Below are 20,330 nucleotides of genomic sequence, written 5' to 3'. Positions count from 1 at the left end.
CCAGCACTTGGGAAGGCAGGCGGCAGAAGTCTCTAATGAAATCACAGAAACAGACAAGGGGAGAAAGAAAGGTACCAAACACAGGAACAGCACAGGAGGAGATCTCAGGGTGCAGATAAGTTCATGTATTTTGATCTTCTCATTTTGACACATTTTGTCATTGCAAACGTTACCATACTTAAAATGCATTGGGCAATAAATGAACTCGGCATCTTGAGATCTCCTGTTTTATTTCTGCAGAAGCCTCTGTGCTGGATTTAAATCCAGCCCCAAGGAACTGTGTGCATATGGAACTTCTCCTCTTATGCCTGCGCAGCTGGCTGTAAGAGAGGCAACAGAAGGTCCTTCCTGCTCTTAGGTGAGTTCCAGGCTATGTTCTGCTCACATGTGGAAGTTATTCCTGCTTGGGACTGCATGCAGCAGGGCGCAGCCTAAGATACGTTATTGTTCAGGGAGAGAGGGTATCATGTATGGAGTGAGGAGGAAGCTCCTGGAGATGTCGTAGGGCTGGCTCAACACAACTGATTCAGCAGACTGAGATGCATATGTTGATTTCTCTTTGTCTGCAGCTCCTCTCTGACGTTCAAGGGGTAACTTTTCAAGCCATGAAAGGAGTTATTCTAGAAATGGGAGCCGGGCACGAAAGCCCCATGGTATGCACAAACACACTACTTGTGGCTATTTGGATCTTGACTTTTGTAATGAGAAAACTACTATTAAAAGAAAAAAAGCTAAGCCAATCTAGTCCAAAAAAAGTGTTAGTTCCAAGCAATATAATTATACAGTTAGGTTTCTACTAGTTTCCAGTGTAATTTTTTCTGTACGCAGGTTTGTTTCAGAAAACAATTGGATTTCAAAACTAAAGATACTGCATTTGCCACCTAAAGTGACTTAAGGGCACAAATTTAAGACAGCTTTTCTCAGAAAGCAATGCTCTAACCCTGTAAAATATATACTTTGTATGTCTTTTTACTGTCGCAGCTTGATGGTGGGTTTTTATAAAACCATAAACATTCACAATTTTATTAACCATGATGATAGTGATATATTATTACTGGGTCATTTATTTGTTCAGCAAGAAGTCTGAATAGAGATGGGTTACCAGAACTATACTGGTGATGCAGTTTACCAACCTTTTACTAAGACTGGAGGAAAAAATCACCACATGCTCAAGTAAGCCAGCGTTTCCCAACTCATGTGCAGCAAGACACTGTCCTATACGCCGCCGACTCTCTACAAGTCAACTCCAGAAGTGAGGAGTTTAAACTCCCCTCTTTTGAAGCTGACTCACTGCCTTATGCATCAAGATAGATGGTGATGCACCATTCCCAGTGCCTTATGGGGCAAGTCAGCTCTAGGAGGAATGTGTGGGAAAGCTATGAAGAAGAATAAAAATAATACAAGAATAAAGAGGAAGGAAGTAAAAATTGGGCTGTGCTGGGGGACGGGGGCAGTGTAGGCAGAGGACAGTGTGCCCCCACTGTTTTTTTAATTTAAGTGAGCCAGAGGATGGAAAAGATTAGGAAATACTCAACTAGTATTCCACACAGACATACAAAGCTGCCACCAGTTAGTGTAAATAGTACTGAGTTAGATGGACCAATGGTATGACGCGGTATACTGTAAGGCAGCTTCCTATGCTCCTTAAAGGAGGACATCACCACCTTCACACCTGCTAAACTGAAGGCTGCTTCGCATCTTCCACAGCAGCAAACGTGTAATGGGGAGCTGCATTTTTATGCATTGCACATAAAATGCTTCAGGTACTTTAAAATCATGGTTGAAGCAGTCCCAACTAAGCAGCAGAGTTAAATGACGTGGGCAGATGACGGGCCACCTTTTTTCACAGATGAGACAGATTCTAAGATAGTGTCATGCCCTCGCTCTCAGATAGCGAGGAGGAAGGGGAAGCTGACAGCCCTTCAGCCAATGCAGGGGTGCCTGAGGGGCAGAGCCCGGCTGTCGGTTCCCAAGAGACGGCTGAGGCAGGTCCAGCTGATGTTTCAGAGCAGGCACAGCAGTCTGAGGCAGAGGAGACAGCGACGGACGAACCGGAGGATGAGCTGTGCAGGCAACCCCCCCTGAATCCACAGCAGAGGCGCGTCACAAGACGGCAGGCACAGCTGGAAACCATCAGGAGAAGTAAGCGCCTCTTGCAGAGGGCTGATAAGCCTTGAATCCCTGCCAGCTGAGAGTTATCAGCTTGGACTATAAAGCACGTCTACAGCTTGCAGTTAGCTGCTGGAAGGCAACGTATGTCGTCCCTGGTGTCGACAGCTTTCAGCCTGAGCCAGAGAGAGAAATGTTTCCGAGCCGTGTTTCGCTTCTGCAACCCAGTTTGGTCTTTTGGTGAACGATCGTCCTAGACTTCCCTACCGGGTGGCCAGATTGCTGACAGATTCTAGAATTCTTCAGATTCTAAGCCAGCTAAAGATGACCTGATCTCGATATGAAGAAACAGCCATCCTACATGGCCCTGAACATAAGAGCAAAATGCTATGTATTTGGAGCAGCAGCAGCAGGAGAATAACACTGCTCAAAACGCAGAAGGTAGAGACAAGAGATCCCACAGAAAGTGTAGAATACAATCACAAGAATATTACAAAGTGTCTCTGAGCATAGTATGTTAACAGGAACTTTTCTGTTTATAACACCTTAAAAAATCATTTGCCAGAGAGAAGGGAAATCTGTTAAGACCGTTTTGTCTAGCAGGATACTATGCACTTTCAGCAACTTTGGAGATACTCAGCAGCAACAAGCGACAACAGAGTAGCCCTGCACAGTACCGACCCTTTAATTTCAAAACAGCTTTACATCAATGGAGACCAAGAGTGGAAAATCCTGAGAAATACCTCCCAGTTGCTGACGAACAACGACTGAATCAAAGTTGGTGCCTTTAGCACTGCAAGCAGGCCTGCTTTTTACAGCTCGCACTGCTATTGATCAGCAGTCTGGACAGCTAAGCTAAAAATACCTCTGTATCTTCAGGGGGGGGAAACATGGCTCTTTTTACAACCTTTATATCAAAATTACTATCTCATCCTCAACATTCAGTGGGTCATATTCTTGCCGAAACTCCAGAACAGATCTTCTGTTCTGCAAAAAGACCACCACACAAGCCAGCCATAGGCACTGTAAGAGGAATTGCTCTATTTCATACACTGCTTATAGGATAGTTTAGTGTTTTATTTACTTTTTATTATTAGTTTGCTTGCTTATTTAACACATCTATATCCCACCTCACCAGAATTGGTCGAGACATGCTACATTATCCTTTCTTATCTCAGCTAGAGGCAGCTCATAACACCCCAAGAATTAAAACTCCCAATGGATTTGCAACAACAGATAATTTAATAAAACAGAGAAGCCATAACAACACAGCAGCAGATCTCAGCAGACCTCAGGAGTAAGAATATTCTGTATGCTTTCTGGAAAGAAACAAGGGAGAAGCAGCTCAGCCACCCCTCTGGGAAGCCGCTCTGAAGCTGTGTGACAGCAGTTATGCAGCTCAGGAGCCAGCCTTGGGACCGGACTCTTTCTTCCTTCTCAGGCACAAATTCTCCCTCTTCTTGGCCTTAACCATTGCCCAGTATTTTATATATATTTATTATTTTGCACTTGTCAAATAAGAATGCATATTTATAAACTGAATAATAGACTAAGAAATACAAATAATGTAGTAGTGAAAGAAAGAAAGAAAGAACGAACCCAAGCAAAATGTGAAGACCTAATCACAACCTTTTATCAGCTTTCATTATCTATATATTTAATTCTCTTATACTTTCGATGTGACTACTTTTCGATGTGACTACAGAGCTTACACAATGGTGGCGGAAAAGTAGGATTTCTTCACCGCCATCACCGCCGTAGAGTAGGCCCTAATATGGTCTCTAGCCTGTGTTCGGTCACATTCATTCTGAGTTTTCCGCCTATAATGCTCAAGCCGTCTGCCAGCCTGCTTCATTGTCCAAAACACACCTGTATACCAGGGAGTCGCTTGGGCTAGGCAGGTGGGGAGAGGACACCTAGGTGCACCCATGTTGATCGCCCGACCCATCTCCTCATATCAAAGGGAGACCAGGGCGTCAACAGGATCATCCACCCTCTCAGCAGGAAACTCCCACAGAGCCATCAGGAATCCATCAGGATCCATAAGCCTCCGAGGGTGGACCATCCTAACTGAACTCCCATCCCTGTAGAGATGTTGTGGGTCCATCCTCAGTTCAATCTTCACCAGAAAGTGATCCATCCATGATAACGGTATTGAGGCCTCCTGGACTATCCAATGAGCACCACTGTCCATCATTGACCAAAAGACCAAGTCAAGTGTATGGCCTGCCACATGTGTGGAACCAGAAATCAGCTGAGACAAGCCCATGGTCATCTGGAACTCCCTGTTACAGGGAACACTGGTTAGGACTGATTCACCCTGGATATGGCAGACATGTTTGCGGCAGTTAACACCAACAAGTTGGAGGCATGTGTCTGCAGACAGAAGAGGACATACAGTATGCTATGAAGCCACAGACAGCCAGAGCTCCCTGACCACTTGTTTGCAAACACACATCTTCCTACTGCACTTTAAAGTTACCAGTGCTGTAAACTAGGGATGTACATGAACCGGTTCGCAGGCCATGTTAGAGGACTGCAAACCGGTCCGGCGGACCCTCGCCGTGTGTGTGTGTGTCGCTTTAAGGGCGGTGAGGGGTGTACTTACCCCTCCCGCTGCTTTTCCCCCTCCGGTGCTCCCTTTTCAAGTAAAATCTTCAGGGCAGCAGAGGTCCTCCCTGCCACCCCTGACCCCTTGTTGTTTGCTAGAAGCGGAAGTAACTTCCATGCATGTGCCCGCCACCGCACGCATCACGCATGTCACTGTGACATGTGTGGCGGGCGCAGCAGCAGCGGGCGCATGCATGGAAGTTACTTCCGCTTCTAGCAGGCAACAAGGGAGCAGGGGCGGCAGGGAGGACCTCTGCCACCCTGAAGATTTTACTTGAAAAGGGAGCACCGGAGGGGGAAAAGCAGTGGGAGGGGTAAGTACAACCCCCCCCACCCTTAAAGCAACACCCACCCACCCCCAGTGTCAGACCATGCCTCCACGGTCCATGCACATCCCTACTGTAAACATCTGCAGTGAAACGTGTCATGTGGCCCTTAGTGATCATCATCTAGGTTAAATGGCTCCCAGGTTTTTGCCCAATGTAAGCAGCCTTCCATGACAGGTGCATACATGACAAGCAGGCCGCACTATGCACTGTTTCTCAGATATTAAATACTGAACTAGAGATAGTTAGAAGTTCAAATATCTCATTTATATTTATTAGAGGTTAATGTATTTTGATTTTGGTTAGCTGAAAGTTACACTCAGCTACCATTTTCCTCCTAAAATGAGACAGAGAAACAAAAATTAGGCTGACTGCCAATCTAACTCCAGGGCTCCTGCTTTTAATCAAATATTTATCTCAAGGCTAGGCAGGAAGAAGAGAATGCAAAACAAGCTTGTAAAACTGAAAGGGCAAAACTGCCCCAGCTTGATGCAATTTGATGCTAAAAGGTTATGATGCTTGTCACTACAGTAATTGTTGCAGAAAAATTAAAATGACACACTCTTTGCAAGAATATCCACATTGCAAAATGATAGCAAAATATGTAATTATTACTGCAATGCCACTTATAAAACTGTAATGGAAAATGCGTCTTCAAAACTCCATGTCATCAACATATATGAACTTTTGCATGTACAGGCTGACATCTAGACTACAATACTTATGAGTAGTCTCACTGAATTAAAAGGGACAAATTAGTCACATTTAAGCTGTCCTACTACTTTCGATGTGACTACTCATGAATATTGTAGTCTGGATGTCAGCCACAGAATTTAGATACATGCTTTAGTAATTATTCCAATGTCCTACTGGCAAATCTACAGATGCATATATAGAAGCCCAGCCAGGTATCCCAATGATGGTTGGGGCAAGAGTAATCTTTAGAGTCGCTAATTAATTTCAGCAGAACTGGAAATCAAGAAAAGTACTTCCCAAACAAGTCATTCCCTGATGAGCCAAACCAACAAAACTATCAGAATTGCTGAGAAATTATACTGGTTTAGGCCATTTTTTAATATTTTGTTAAGTAGGTTCAAACCACCAGGTGGATATGTTGCAAACCCCACAGCACAAACGCCCCAGAAGAATAGCACTTCATAAGCCATAATCTGAAAAATAACCTTTGGTCTTTCTTTGTCTTATTTCAGTAACCTGCCTGTTTGCACACAATGAGTATTGGATGCTGTCACATATGAGGGAAGAGACCAATCCACATACAGTATTTGCCTTCTATGTAAAGACAGTTGAATGCACATGTGCATCACAAGCAGATGTTAATTCACATCCACATCCAACCCAGAGGCGTATCTAGGGAAAATAGCACCTAGGGCAAGCACTGAAATTGCGCCCCCCCCGTCCAAGCATCTGACACACATCTTTCAGATAACTTTACCATAATATCAGCTGAAAAATAAAAGTCAAGCTCGTTAATCTTTTAATATTTCAAAAACTATTTAGCAGTGGACGTAGCCAAACCAAAAAATGCTGGACAATGACAAATTTCAGTATGCTGGGGCTCATGAAATACCCAAATACTATGTGGAGGTGTACTCGGGAAACTAAACAGAAGTGCCTGTCTAATTCTCTACTATGCATTGTAGCATCACTATTACACAAGTTTTAAAAATAAATGGAGAATTTGACTTTTCCCAGATACTCTAAAAATAATTGAATATGCAGAGTAAACTGTCTCACAGCTTGGAATATATTTTAGTATTTCAGAAAGACAGTTAAAATGAGAGAAAGAGAGCAAGAAACTCCCAGTGGGTCTTAATACTAAGGATTTCACACTGATTCAATGACAAACTCACCATTAATAGCCATATTATTAAGACATCACATTTAACTCACTTATCACAAGAAGTAAAGTAAGAGCAAATGAATACAATCCTAGCTCATACGCTTCAGCTCAGTATTCAGAAGTCCTGATTCTCTGTACATAGTGCCAATCTGAATATGTGTATAGTGACTTATATTATTTTTTTTAAAAAAAATTACCTGTAACCCCTTTGGGGGGCTTTCTAAAGGCCGTGGGGGGGGGGTCTGCAAAGGTCCCCTCCCCCCGCTGGCCTCTAGGGCCTCGAAGGGACCATTTGACCATGTGCAGTGGCCATTTTTTAAAATATTTGTTATTTTTTAAATGCATACTCAAATAGCCTCTGTGAGGCCTGGCATGGTCTAGGGCCTCACAGAGGCCATTTGAGCATGCGTGGTGGCCATGTTGTTTTCGGTGGCCTTTAAAAAAATATTGTTTTTTTTTTAATGGCGCCCCCTTCAAGTGGCGCCCAGGGCACGTGCCCTGCCTCCCTTACCCTAGATACGCCCCTGCCTTCCTAGTACCAAGATGTTGTCACTGAGATTAAAAATCATAACACACCCTTGCAAATCTATCTACCAGAGTTATATAAGGTCCTTATAATAAGGTCTTTTGCTCCCTGTGGTTGTTCCAGGCAGACTGTTCCCTAATTCTTCAGATCCAAGGTTGAAACAGACTGTAAAACAAGAAAGCATTTTTTTCACAGCCCCATTTGCAGCAGACCTTGTTGTATTTTTAAGGCAGTGTGGTGGTGGTGGGGAGAGAGACAGAAAAAAGCAGAACTAGAACATTCCCCAGTCTATGACAGTGCTGTAGTTCACAAACACTCCATTTGAGAGTTGGTGTAGTATAGCGGCTAAGAGACTAAGCTATAAATCAGGAAGGCCATTCTGCAATGGTCAGAGCTTACTTGGAATACTGTCCAATTCTGGGCCTTTCACTTTAAGGACGGACTTCATAATCTGACAGAGGTTCAGAGGAGGGCAACAAAGACAATGAAGGGTCTGGAAACAAACTCCAGTGAGAAACAGATGAAGGAGGCGAGAATGTTTCGCCTGGAGAAGAGAAGACTAAAGGATGATGCAACAGCTGCCTTCAAATATTCCGTCACACAGAAAAAGGAACGGACTTGTTCTCCTCTGTTCATGAAGGCAGGACTAGAACCCACAGCTTGAAATTGCAAGGCAGCAGATTCAGGCTAGACATCAGGAGGAATTGCCTAGCTGAAGGAGCTACTCGTCAGTAAAACAGACATGCAGTGGCAGGCTTTCCTTTACTGGCAGATTTCAGTAGCAGCTGGATAGGCATCTGTCAGAGATGCTGTAGCAGGTGCCTGCACTGAGCACAGGGATGGACTAGAAGGCCTTCAAGGTCCCTTCCAATGCTAATATTCAATGAGTAAGTTCCTAGTTCAAATATCACCTCTGTCATGAACTCACTAGATGCTATGCTAAGATACTCCTTCGCCTCAACATCCTAAAGGCAATATAGAGATAATAAGATTTACTGGTTCATTGCAAGGATAACAACAAGTTGATACATGTGAAATACTTTAAACTATCAAAAGTTTAAACTATCAAAAGCACGGTACAAATGCCAAGTATTATTATTTTCCAGGCTTATTTTATTACTAATATAAATAGTGTATATATATATATAGAGAGAGAGAGAGAGAGAGCATGTGTGCGCGCACACACACACACTTACACTTAAATATAAAACTAAAGCACTGCAATATTTCATATACAAGTAGTTTTCTAAAAGCTCTACCTACCTTCACTTTCTCTTCTAATTTTCCTAGGCGTACGTTTCCTTTTATAATATTTTGGAGAACACCCTGCTTCTCGTTTTCCAAAGAGCTGGTCTGAAAAGAAAAGCAGAACAAGTTTGCAAGGGATTTTGCTTTTCGATACTTGTCCTACTGACTTAGAAATCTTCTGAGAAAACCTCTTAGAAAGTAGAGCACCTTGTGCAAGCAAGGCCAATCTGCTGGGCACTGGGAACACGGTAATAAGGCTGCACATCCACCAACTATACTTGGTAGCCTTCTTATTCAGGAAAACAGATTACAATGTAGATTACAAACGGATTACAATTATGCACAACACAAACCAGCACGATGGCTGTAATTCTCAAATATGCACACAATCCAAAATCCCATTAAATTCAATGAGACTTACTCCTCACATTAAGTGGGGTGGGATCATCGCTTTAGATGCATTTCATTGCCCTGGGATTGTTTTAATGAAAGGAGGTATATAAATTTAACAGAAAACAAATAACAATAAAAATTTCAGACACAAGCTTCAGAGCTCAAAGAAGCACTGAAGTGCTTTAAAAACTGTCCAATTAAAAAATGTGGTAAGGGCAAAGTGTCACCTGCCCATAAGCGATTACCCAGTTTTTGCTCAAGAACAGGAAAGCCTTGATGAGTAGTTTGATGGCTACTCAAACTGGGAGCCATGTACAGATAATGATCAAAATGGGAGCCATGTACAGATAATGATTTTTTTTTAAGAAGTTACCAAGTTTAAAAGATGGTCACGTTCTTGGGATATTTTTTCTGCCAAGCTGACCAGGCCTGTGAGATACTGATGTGCGGTCATCTCCTTTTCCAATGCTTTGTCCAACTGCTGTTTCAGAAGACCTATTTTATCCTGCAATTGCCTACAAGAGTTTTGAAAGACAGAGAAATCTCTTGTCAGGGGCAAGTAAGAATCACTACTGTAATTTGATTCCAATGCAATTCAGAGACCACACAGAATTATACCACTTTACACAATCGCTCAACTATTCCCAATGATAATTTAAAGATATTTAATGTATTAGGTTACAGCAGCCATAGTAATTCTGCATTATGTCTACATGTTGTTAGGGATATGCAGAACCTGCTCGATCGTGAACTGGTCCATGGCAAACTAAACTGGTCCAGTTGATTCAACCATGAACCAGTTTGAACCAATTTTGGGACCTGCAGTTTGGTCCAAATTTGGTTCGAATTCAGACTGAATTGGGGCAAACAGTATGTGTACACCCCTACATATTAGTTGGTTCTCTAGGAACTTTAAAGCAAATCAAGAAAAAATGCCATAGTGGGGTATATAACCAGAGAGGTCCTGACTTCTCAGAGATATTCTATCCCCCTTCCTTGAATTTTCCACTTTTGGGGAGGTGGGGGGGGGACATGAAGATCAATCTTTTTACTTGTGGAGGCAAAAAGAAAGCCACCGAGGCAATATTCTACTGAACTCTGTAAATCAAGTTCCTCCCATATTCTAGTGGGTTGTAATGTTCAAAGGCACTGGGATAACTGACAAGTACTAGGCACTCATTTTTAAGTGTTGTGAATTTTTCTTTTATGTATACAGTTAAATACATTTAATTCAGGTAATCCAATATGTTTAAAGTCCTGGCTATTCTGAACAGCTGAACTGAACCACACTTCCAAAAATGGTCTTAGAACTGACCTTTAGCAAGCAGACGAGAGGCATTTGGGGACAAACTGCGTTTCCCATGAAGAGGACAAACATGGTAATTAGTCCACTGGCAAAACTGAGCAACATGTATGTAAAAACAAACCATTCTATATGGTTTCTCCTTTTCAAAATATTTCCCAAGACCAGTGGTATAGTCACACATTCAGAAGTGCAGGCACTCTCCATGACAGCCCCCATAGCAATGCTCACCTCAAGAGCCACATGCTCCCCCTTAGACAAATACAACAATTGGGGGGGGCGGGGGCGGGGGCGGGTTCCATCACAAGAAGTGAAGGATAGTTTCCTAATCCTACAGAAGAGCAATCCAGATGGCCAACCACAAAGGATGGAGTTACTCAGAAGATGGGAAGAATGGTAATTAAAAATCAATTGTAGCCCAATTTATAAATTGTTATATAACACCAAAAGTTATATAACACTGCTGGTATAGCAAGAGCAGCATACTATTTCCATTTAGGAAGCAAAGGGCTTTGTGTCCCTGCTGAAACTCTGGAGGACAAAAAGGACCACAACTGTGTCCCTGCCCACCCCTGAAGTACTACACCACTGTCCAAGACACATGGAAATATCATTTTCCATGTGATCTGGGTGGCTGCTGCATCATTTTCAAGGGCAAATCAATACACACAACCTCAACTCAAGCTAATCGAAAAGAGAGGTCCATCTGAAATGGCTCCCATTCCTGCACTCCTATTCGCCCTCTCCAGCCAGAGTGGGAGACTGCTTGCTTGACAGAACATTCCCAGTATGGCAATTTTTTCAAACTTTTCCTCCATCATGAGGACTAGAAACCTTTTTTTCTTTTTAAAGATTAGGCAGAGGTTCTCTTGATTTTAACAAACAGTGCTGTCATCTAAGTAAAACTTTCAGTCTTCCCATTCAAGCCAGCAATCCAGCTTTTGCGCACCTGTGTTACCAAAACTTATTATGCGTAAGAAAAAGGATTAACCAAAAGAAGAAAGAAAATAACCAGACCTCTTTGTTTTCTGAACGGTTTCCAGCTCTGATTCTAGAACCTTGTTTTGAGCCTCCAGTTCTTTCTTCTCTATAAGCAGGCTCTTCTTTTCTGCTTGCACAGAGCCTAGTTTTCTGATTAGTTCCTGTAATTCAGTCTCTTTCTTCTCCTGCTCCTGTTGCAACTGGCTACAGAAAACCAATAATGAAAGTCAGGCAACAAAGTACAAATTCCCTTCTAGAAATGAACAATTGGAATTAACTGGAATTCGGGTGGGTTATGGGGCGAAGACTGCCTTGGTCGGCCTGATGGATGATTTCCAATGGGGAACTGATGTAGGGAGTGTGACTGTTGGTCCTTTGGGATCCCTCGATGGCTTTCAATACTATTGGCCACAATATCTTTCTGGACCATCTGATAGGGTTGGGAGTGGGAGGCACTGCTTTGCAGTGGTTCTGCTCCTACCTCTCAGGCATATTACAGATAGTGCCACTTGGAGACTGTTCTTCAAAATGTGAACTTTTATATGGCATCCCCTGGGCTCCATACTGTCTCCAATGCTTTTTAAGATCGACATCAGGCACCCCCAAACTGCGGCCCTCCAGATGTTGCTGAACTACAACTTCCAGCATACTCAGCCACAAAAAATTGTGTCTAGGGATGCTGGGAGTTGTAGTTCAGCAACATCTGGAGGGCTGCAGTTTGAGGATGCCTGATCTACATGAAACGGCTGGCAGAGATCATCAGGAGATTTGGTGCAGGGTGTTATCAGTATGCTGATGACACCCAGATCTATTTCTCCATGTCAACATTATCGGGAGAAGGCATAACCTCCTTAAATGCCAGCCTGGGAGCAGTGATGGGCTGGATGAGAGATAAACTGAATCCAGATAGGACGGAGGTACTTATTGTGTGGGGTCGGAACTCGGGAGCCAATTTTGATCTTCTGGTTCTGGATGGGGGTCACACTTTCACAGAAGGAACAGATATGCAGTCTGGGGGTGCTTCTGGATCCAAACCTCTCTCTGGTGTCTCAGGTTGAGGTGGTGGCCAGAGGCGTTTTTTATCAGCTTCAGCGGATACACTAGCTGCATCTGTTTCTTGAGATAAATGACCTCAGAACAGTGGCACATATGCTGGTACCTCCAGTCTTGACTACTGCAATGTGCTCTATGGGGGGCTGCCTTTGTACATAGTCTGGAAACTGCAGTTGGTACAGCATGCAGCAGCCAAGGTGGTCTGGGTCATATAGAAGAGACCATATTACTCCTATATTAAAAAAACAACACTGGCTACCAATAGATTTCTGGGCAAAATACAAAATGCTGCCTGGTTATAACCTATAAAGCCCTGAACAGCTTAGGCCCTGGGTATTTAAGAGGACGTCCTCTTCAGTATGAGCCCCATCGCCCACTGAAATAATCCAGAGAGGTTCATCTGCAGTTGCCATCAGCTTGTATGGTGACTACTCAGGAATAGGCCTTCCCTGTTGCCACCCCAAGCTCTGGAATGTGTTTCCTGATGAAATAAGAGCCTCCCCATCTTTGACAACTTTTTAAAGTTCTCTAAAGACACATTTTTTCACCCAAGCTTTTTAACTAGACTTGTGGTTTTAAGGTTTCTATTTCTATTTTAATTTGTTTCATGTTGTAAACTGCCCAGAGATGGAAGTTTGGGGCAGTGTGAAAATATAATTAATTAAATAAACTAACAACACACACACACTCTCTAGTGGGAAAGTATAGTTATTTTCTTTGACATAAAAGGCTGCAGTTACAACAAAATTATTCAAACACTCCACCCCATTCTATAGAAAGAGCCTCCTTTGAGTGGTAAGAAGAGCTGTGCACCCAGCTTTGGCTATGCCCTGACTAAGCTTGAATCAGACCAATCTGGGCACACACAGTTATGTGTGTGTCTAATCAAGTTTAATCAATTAATTGGTTCAATTAATCAATTTTTAAAGCCTTTTATCAACTAAAAAGGTAACACACAAACACACCCAATTAATCGGGCAGCAAATATTGAAAGTAATAGAAATTTGATTCCTCAGAAGAATTCACCAGCCGATTAAATGGATACATTTGCCTTTAATAGGACTGACATCACAGCAAGCAATCTTACACTCAATATATGTGGACTGGCACCTTTTAGGACAGGATGGTAACACCCGGATAAATTCAGGGACATACTAGTATATCCCCATCACCGATGCAATCCCACTAGCAGAGGGACTGAAAGTGGATGGAGTCAAGGAGCAGGAGGCTTGGTCTGAATCCTAAACTTGCTCAGACCCCACTCTTGGTCTCTCCATCTGCATAGTGTTATGCTGAAAGAAATGAGTGTAGACATTGGAAGCTGCCTTATACTGAGTCAGAAGACTGGTCCATCTAGCTCAATATTGTCTACAATGACTGGCAGTGGCTCTCCCAAGTTCTCAGGTAAGAGTCTCTCCCAGCCCTACGTGGAGATGCCAAGGGGCGAATCCAGATGCTCTTCCACTGAGGTGACCCCACCTCCTCCAATTCTGCCCAGTCCACCTCAGCAGAGCATAGGATACAGACTAATACTGAGCTCAGTTACAGCACACCAATAGCAGCACAGAAACCCCTGACAAGGAGCCCATAGCTCAGAGGACAGGGCATGTGGTAAGGGGATCTCTCTCCTGGTCTCATGTTGTGAACACTGGGAAATGGGAGCACAAGGCTACCATTAGGTATAGGATCTTTTAAAAGAGGGTTCTCAGATATGTCTCTGTCAACAGATTCCTACCTTTTTAATTGCTCTACCAAAGCAACATGCTCCTTCATGGTTATATGGTTTCTGAAGGTGGCCTTTAGTTCTTTGTATGTTGAGTGTAATACATCCAGCTGTTTCTGGCTGTCCCTCAGTTCCTCTTCTTGGCTGTGTTTCTTTGCTTCCAAAATCATTAGCTGCTTTGTTAATTTGGAAACTTGAAAGACAAAAGACAAAAAAGGACAGTTGTTTGAAACAAAGTAAAGAGTTGCCTTAAGAAATCTGAATAGAGAAGACAAAGTTACACACCTTTTGGACAATTTGCTGACTTTTTTTTAGTTAATCACAAATCCTTATCAAGTTAGTTCAGGGAATACTGTTACTCTGCAGTATTATGGTTGGTTTTAAAATGGTATTTTTCCACAAGCTTTGAATGTCAAAGGAGACTTGTTGAGCACATAAAGAACTGTCAGAAGAAATGCTAATTGATGCACTAGAATTCTCCACGGTTCACAAAATAATTCTTCATGGTTTCTGCAGCAGACTATGAATTTAAAATGTCTTTGTAATGTCGATTCCCCCACTAAATCTTCTTCCTTTTATATAATTATTGTCAATCAACTGTTGCACCTTGGCTAACTGGACAAAGAGCTACCTTTTGAGTGGTGGTTTTCTTATGTTATAGCAGGGGAAGAGCAACAGAGTGGCTGACATCCTGACTATGTTTACCAGAAGAAGCACTATTGAAATTCAGTTGTCCTTTAGAGAAATTCTTGAGCATTACTGTTAATAAAGTTAGTTTGGATGTCAGTCACTGTTTTTCCAGTGGCCATTTGCTGGTGCCTCCCTCGTATTTTTTTAGATTTTAGAATGCAAGTCTCTTTAATAAAAACATAAGAACAGCCCTGCTGGATCAGGCTCTAGGAGGCCCATCTAGTCCAGCATCCTGTTTCACACAATACCCACCAGATGCCACTGGAAGCCACAGGCAGGAGTTGAGGGCATGCCCTCTCCCCTGCTGTTACTCTCCTGCAACTGGTACTTGGCGTCCTGCCTACTCAGTAGCCCTCCGACTAGTAGCCGATGATAGACCTCTCCTCCATAAAGTTATGCAAACCCCTCTTAAAGCTTTGGAAACTTTTGTTGAAAAGCTATATATAAATATTTGTTGCTGTTGTTGTTGTGTTTAGATTGTGAGCCCTATAGGGACAGGACACCACCTTATTTATTTATAATTTCTCTATGTAAACCACGTTGGGGGCTTTTGTTGTGGTGGGGTATGTGCATATACCCCCCCACATGTCCACAGGGCAAGGTCTGGCCTGCCTGCTATTCCTAAGGGGGATGCATGTGGGGGGGAGAGGTGTGGGGGAGGGGAGGGGGAGGGAGAAGGAAGAGGGGAGGGAGAAAGAGGGAGAAGGAGGGAGGTGAGGTGTTTGGGGCGGAGGGGAAGGGTGGGTGGAAGAGGGAGGAGAGGGAGAGGGCGCAGCCACCGCTGCTGGGCCAAGCTCTGCCCTCATTCATTCAAGGGAGCTGCTCCTTCTCCCCCCCCCCCAAAAAAGCAGCTCCATGGAGGCAGCTCAGGCTCAGCAAACACACCCAGAGGAGGGGCTGCTCCCAACCTCGGGGGGGCGGGTTAATTACTTAACTACTGTAATTTTTTTAGGTGTTACAAACAGGATAAATATTCTTGGTGAGATTTTATGATAGAATTAGTAATCAAACAATTATTGATTAGCAACATCTCTCTTTCTCTCTTTTTTAAAAAAGGTTTTTAAAAGCCTATATTTGAGGTTGATGTTAGCTGTCCTGTTAGATGGCCTGTCTGGCCATTCTCAACAGGCAATTGCCTCTTGTCTATATAGTTTCTTAAAATAGCAGTCAAGATAATTTACCATCTTCTGTATGTTGGTTGTGGTTGTCTCTTGCTTTTGAATGCTGTATTTTAAGCTGCTCCATCAGCACTACATTTTCCTCTAAGACTAGCTTGGCTTGGCTTTGTAGTTGCTGCCTGTAAATGACCATTGATTTAAAAGTGAAATGCCATTCAAATGGTTACAAATGTACTAAATGGAAGAAGAAATGCAAGTGATGACATCTGATGGCCAAAGGCTGCCCAATGGACAAACATGGTTGTGGAAGGATGTGCATACATGAATCACACTTTACGTGTGTGCTATGGGAAATACCAGTGTCACACTAGTGCAGTCACAACAACTGGGTTTGCTATGTAAAAAAGTGTGACGGGAGGGCTGCATAACTCTGGCCCTCCTGCAGATGCTAGACGACAACTCCCATCATTCCTGACTATTGGCCACTGTGGCTGGGGATGACGGAGGTTGTAGAACCAAAACAGCTGGAGGGCTGCAGTTGTGCAGCCCTGCTATAGACAACTAAAAAATGAACTAGGGAAAACCTTCAGTTACATGTAAATTTGAAAAGAAACAAGAGCTAAAAGAAATATGGTAGAAGAATTATAGCCATGATATGCACCAGAATTCCATGGATTCCCCTGCCTTCACCCACACGTACCATGAACCTGACACAAAGGATGAGCTGATATCAAATTCCTACAGTCTATTAGTTCCTGCTTAGAATCACCATAGTCTATTGACATGTTTCAAATTTAAAGAGGCAAACTCAACATTTCTTAACTAATTCCAAGTATAAGCCCTTACTGAGAGGCACAGGAAGTGCTTTGTGGATCAGACCATGTTCCAGCTAGTAAAGTATTCTTCATATGAACCCTAGCAACAAGCAAATGCTAGGTAGACCATCAAACATTGGCCAAACATTGACCAGTACATAATGGACTAGCCACCTAATGGCGCAGCGGGGAAGTAACTTGCCTAGCGAGCAAGAGGTTGCCGGTTCGAATCCCTGCTGGTATGTTTCCCAGACTATGGGAAACACCTATATTGGGCAGCAGAGATATAGGGAGATGCTGAAAGGCATCATCTTATACTGCATGGGAGATGGCAATAGTAAATCCCTCCTGTATTCTACCAATGACAACCACAGGGCTCTGTGGTCACCAGGAGTTGACATTGACTCGACAGCACACCTTTACATGATGGGCTATCTTCTACCCACCCATACCCAACATAGAATATTGCAAGGGAGCTTGCAGTTCTTCTAGTCCAACCCCCTGCTCAGAACAACAAATTGCTACAGCAGCCCTAGCAGATGCCTGTCCAGATTCTGTATGAAAACTTTCATCAATGGAGAGCCCACTACTGCAGGAGGCAGACTATTCCACTCTCTAACAGCTCCGATAATTGGGAAATTCTTCCATCACCTCTTTTGGTATATTCTGGTGAAGTTGTTTTGAAGTCTGGAGCTACGATTGGGGGAATAAATTCCAAAAGTCATACCTTAGACTGCTGATAATTCTAAACAACTCTTCTATAAGAGGTATGACCTGTCTTTGCTCTGTACATTGGCTTAGAGTTGTATGTCAACTTCATACGAAGGGAGGCCTTCAAGCATCATGAATAATTATTAATAAAAGACACAACAAGAAATCATTTAATAGCTGCTAATGTGACACACTTGCCATTCTTTGGTGGTAAATGAACCATTTTTACTTAGTTGCTGGTGTAACTGTTCATTTTCTTTCACTATCTCTTCAACTTGCGCTTTAAAATTCTTCATGTCCTCCTGAGAGAAAAGTGATAAACACCAAACAAAATATACATAATTTTTTAAAATTTTAAGTCATCGGAATGACTGGAGAACACATATCCAAGAGTTTTTGAATTTTATTAAATCATGTATGTGTCTTTGTCTGCACCCAGTTATCAAGCTCTTCATAAAACAATCTAAAATTGATCATAATATAGATGTACGAATTTAACTCTGTTGTATGACAAGCTAACTTTCCAGGCTCCGACTCCTATTTTATACATTACATGGCAACAAACATGGGTATGCCACTGAGTGGCACTTCAGTCTTGGACTCTCTGAAAAGCATATCTATATGATATAAATGTTTCTTAACATCCATTTGCCCTATTCAAATGGCAAATTTGCACACTGAATTTTAAAAAAATATTTTTAATATATTTTTAAAAATATAAACTATTACCACATCCTAATGCTGCGGAAACTGCACTTGTGCAAAGCTGCTGCGCTAGCTACTTCCCCTAAACTGGGATCTTGTGTTCCAGACTAGTGTTGCGCCAGCACAAGCATATCTGCCCCTGTGCAATAGGTGTGCAACCTACAGCACACCTCATTTGTTTTAAAGGGAACTTTTGGGCAATTGCACAATTGTGAAAATCCCCACACCTTTGTGTGAAGTTGCACAATTTTCTTGCCTAGTGCAATTTTTATTGCACAAGCCCAGCATAAGTCAGGGTGTCAGCCAATGTGCATGGTTACATGCAATCCTGGACATTAATATTCTAATAATTAACAACTTCACTGCTAGTTGGTGCTCCTTCGTTCAGTCTCCTATGCTAAGTTGCATCATCACAGCTATTGTTCAAATTCAGGACAATCAATCTAGAACAGAGTGTGGTCCAGGAGATTCCCAAGAAATGTGATTCCAAAGAAATTTATAGCTCCACTCAAGGAGCTACAGCATTCAGGCGCAGGGAGGGAGGGAGGGAGGGGGGGGAACAGCCAGCCCCAAATAGCACACAGATGCTCTGTGCAGGTCGGCTAGTAGTTGATTAATAAACCAGTTACTAATCTCAAACCTTTCTCCCGAATGGTCCAAGTAGAAGTCCTTCTACTGCGTGCATTTTTATAACATATCTGGCAATTGTCTTCATGAACTGAAGAACTCGAGCCAAGAGGCTGAATCTTGGGGCAAGACCATCAGGTGTGGCAGGTAGAGCTTACAGCGCTAACATTTTCTCCAGAATTTGGAGAACTTCCTAGATGCTCTACATACTACTTTTGAAGCACTCAAGTTTGCCAACTTGCCTCATGTGCAAGAATCAAGTCTTCTTTTCCCCTCATTCTATCTTCATAAGCCAATAGGAGAGGAGATAAATATTTCATATCCAGCTAAAGAAAAATAAAAAAGGACATTTCAATCTAATGAATTGGATCTCAGAATGATAAATATTGTGGTTTTATTTTTCAGCCACATTTTTAAACATTATCATGAACAGCTTCAATACTGCAGCTGCACAGTGAGAATGGCTGCCTGCATATAGTGCCAGGGGGACTGTGCAGAGTATTCAGCTTAGGCTGAAGCTTCACACAGGCCTAATAAACACTTAGCCAGGGAGCTGCACTTAGCATTGATGGGGGCTGCCACTGGCCCTGGGGCCTTACAACAAAACACATTGTGGTAAGGTTTTATCCTCACAACAACCCTGTAAGGTTGGTTAAGGTTGTTCCTAATGAGAGTAAAAGACAGGGCCAAGGGCAGCCAGTGTGCTCTATTTCATTCAAATTAAAAACATAAATAAGATTAAATGAAAGACAAAACTGTCAAAAACAGAACTCCACACAAGCTAACTAGACTCAAGAAACAGAGGGCAGAGATTTTTATGAAAGAAACGGAGAACAAGTTAAATATTCAAATTTGAAACCACTTCTCAAAACAAACAAACACCTAAGTGCATTTCTATCACAAGAGCACCTAATCCTGGATGTTTAAAGTTGAATTGATTTATCTCATTTTGCACACATGCAGCATTTCCGCTCCCCTGCTACCTGCTATCATCTACCTTTTCATCTGCTTTAGCTTCACAAATCATGGCTAAGTAGTTTCACTTTTCTGAGGAGCGAGGCACTGGTCTGGTGTGGTTCAGGAACATGTCAAACAAGACCCATACACTGTGTGGATATCACTTAATTGCACTTACCCAACATGCAAACAATCATGGGTGAAAACACAATATACTTCTGTTTTACCGGGTGTGCTGCTGGAAGCCCCACTACCAAAGGAAGATTCCAGACATGCATAGGCTACCCACCTTCTTACTAGTCTGTGCTTTAACAGCCGTCTGACATACAGAAATGTAGCAGCGGAAGCTTTTTCTGCCACAGTGATAAATGATAGGAAGAGCTTTTAATTGCTACAATTTCTGCATTTCAGGCTGCTGCACAGTGGTAGGGCGAGTTTAAAATGTGGCAATCCTGATCTAGGTATTGCTATAAAACAGACATGCCATCCACGTGACACTGTATATGCAAGATACATGTATGTGAGTGCAAAAAACCCAAGATGTATGAAGCAGCCCTTGATGAAAGATGCTCAG

At 42.7% G+C, this 20,330-nt stretch overlaps 1 protein-coding gene across 12 annotated transcripts in view; it reads right to left on the bottom strand.

Moving 5' to 3' along the window:
- Nucleotides 1-20,330, bottom strand: part of CEP89 (centrosomal protein 89) — a 76,940-nt gene that overhangs the window by 30,447 nt on the left and 26,163 nt on the right. For 10 of the 12 annotated variants that reach the window (XR_008311265.1, XR_008311266.1, XM_053271083.1 and 7 more), the window contains 7 exons: nt 19,042-19,125; nt 17,662-17,769; nt 16,005-16,116; nt 14,146-14,326; nt 11,394-11,561; nt 9,447-9,588; nt 8,696-8,785 (listed from right to left, as the gene is read on the bottom strand). Coding sequence is in view for 10 of the 12 variants with exons in the window: in XM_053271083.1 (XP_053127058.1) it covers nt 8,696-8,785; nt 9,447-9,588; nt 11,394-11,561; nt 14,146-14,326; nt 16,005-16,116; nt 17,662-17,769; nt 19,042-19,125 (885 nt within the window). In the remaining 2 variants the exon portion in view is untranslated. Of the gene's footprint in view, nt 1-3,324; nt 3,429-8,695; nt 8,786-9,446; nt 9,589-11,393; nt 11,562-14,145; nt 14,327-16,004; nt 16,117-17,661; nt 17,770-19,041; nt 19,126-20,330 lie in introns of those variants that run through there. The other 2 variants (XM_053271091.1, XM_053271082.1) reach the window with 2 other exon arrangements.

This window comes from Hemicordylus capensis, chromosome 9, assembly GCF_027244095.1.
Source record: "Hemicordylus capensis ecotype Gifberg chromosome 9, rHemCap1.1.pri, whole genome shotgun sequence".
Taxonomy (NCBI): domain Eukaryota; kingdom Metazoa; phylum Chordata; class Lepidosauria; order Squamata; family Cordylidae; genus Hemicordylus; species Hemicordylus capensis.
This window is presented reverse-complemented; position numbering and strand designations above follow the sequence as displayed.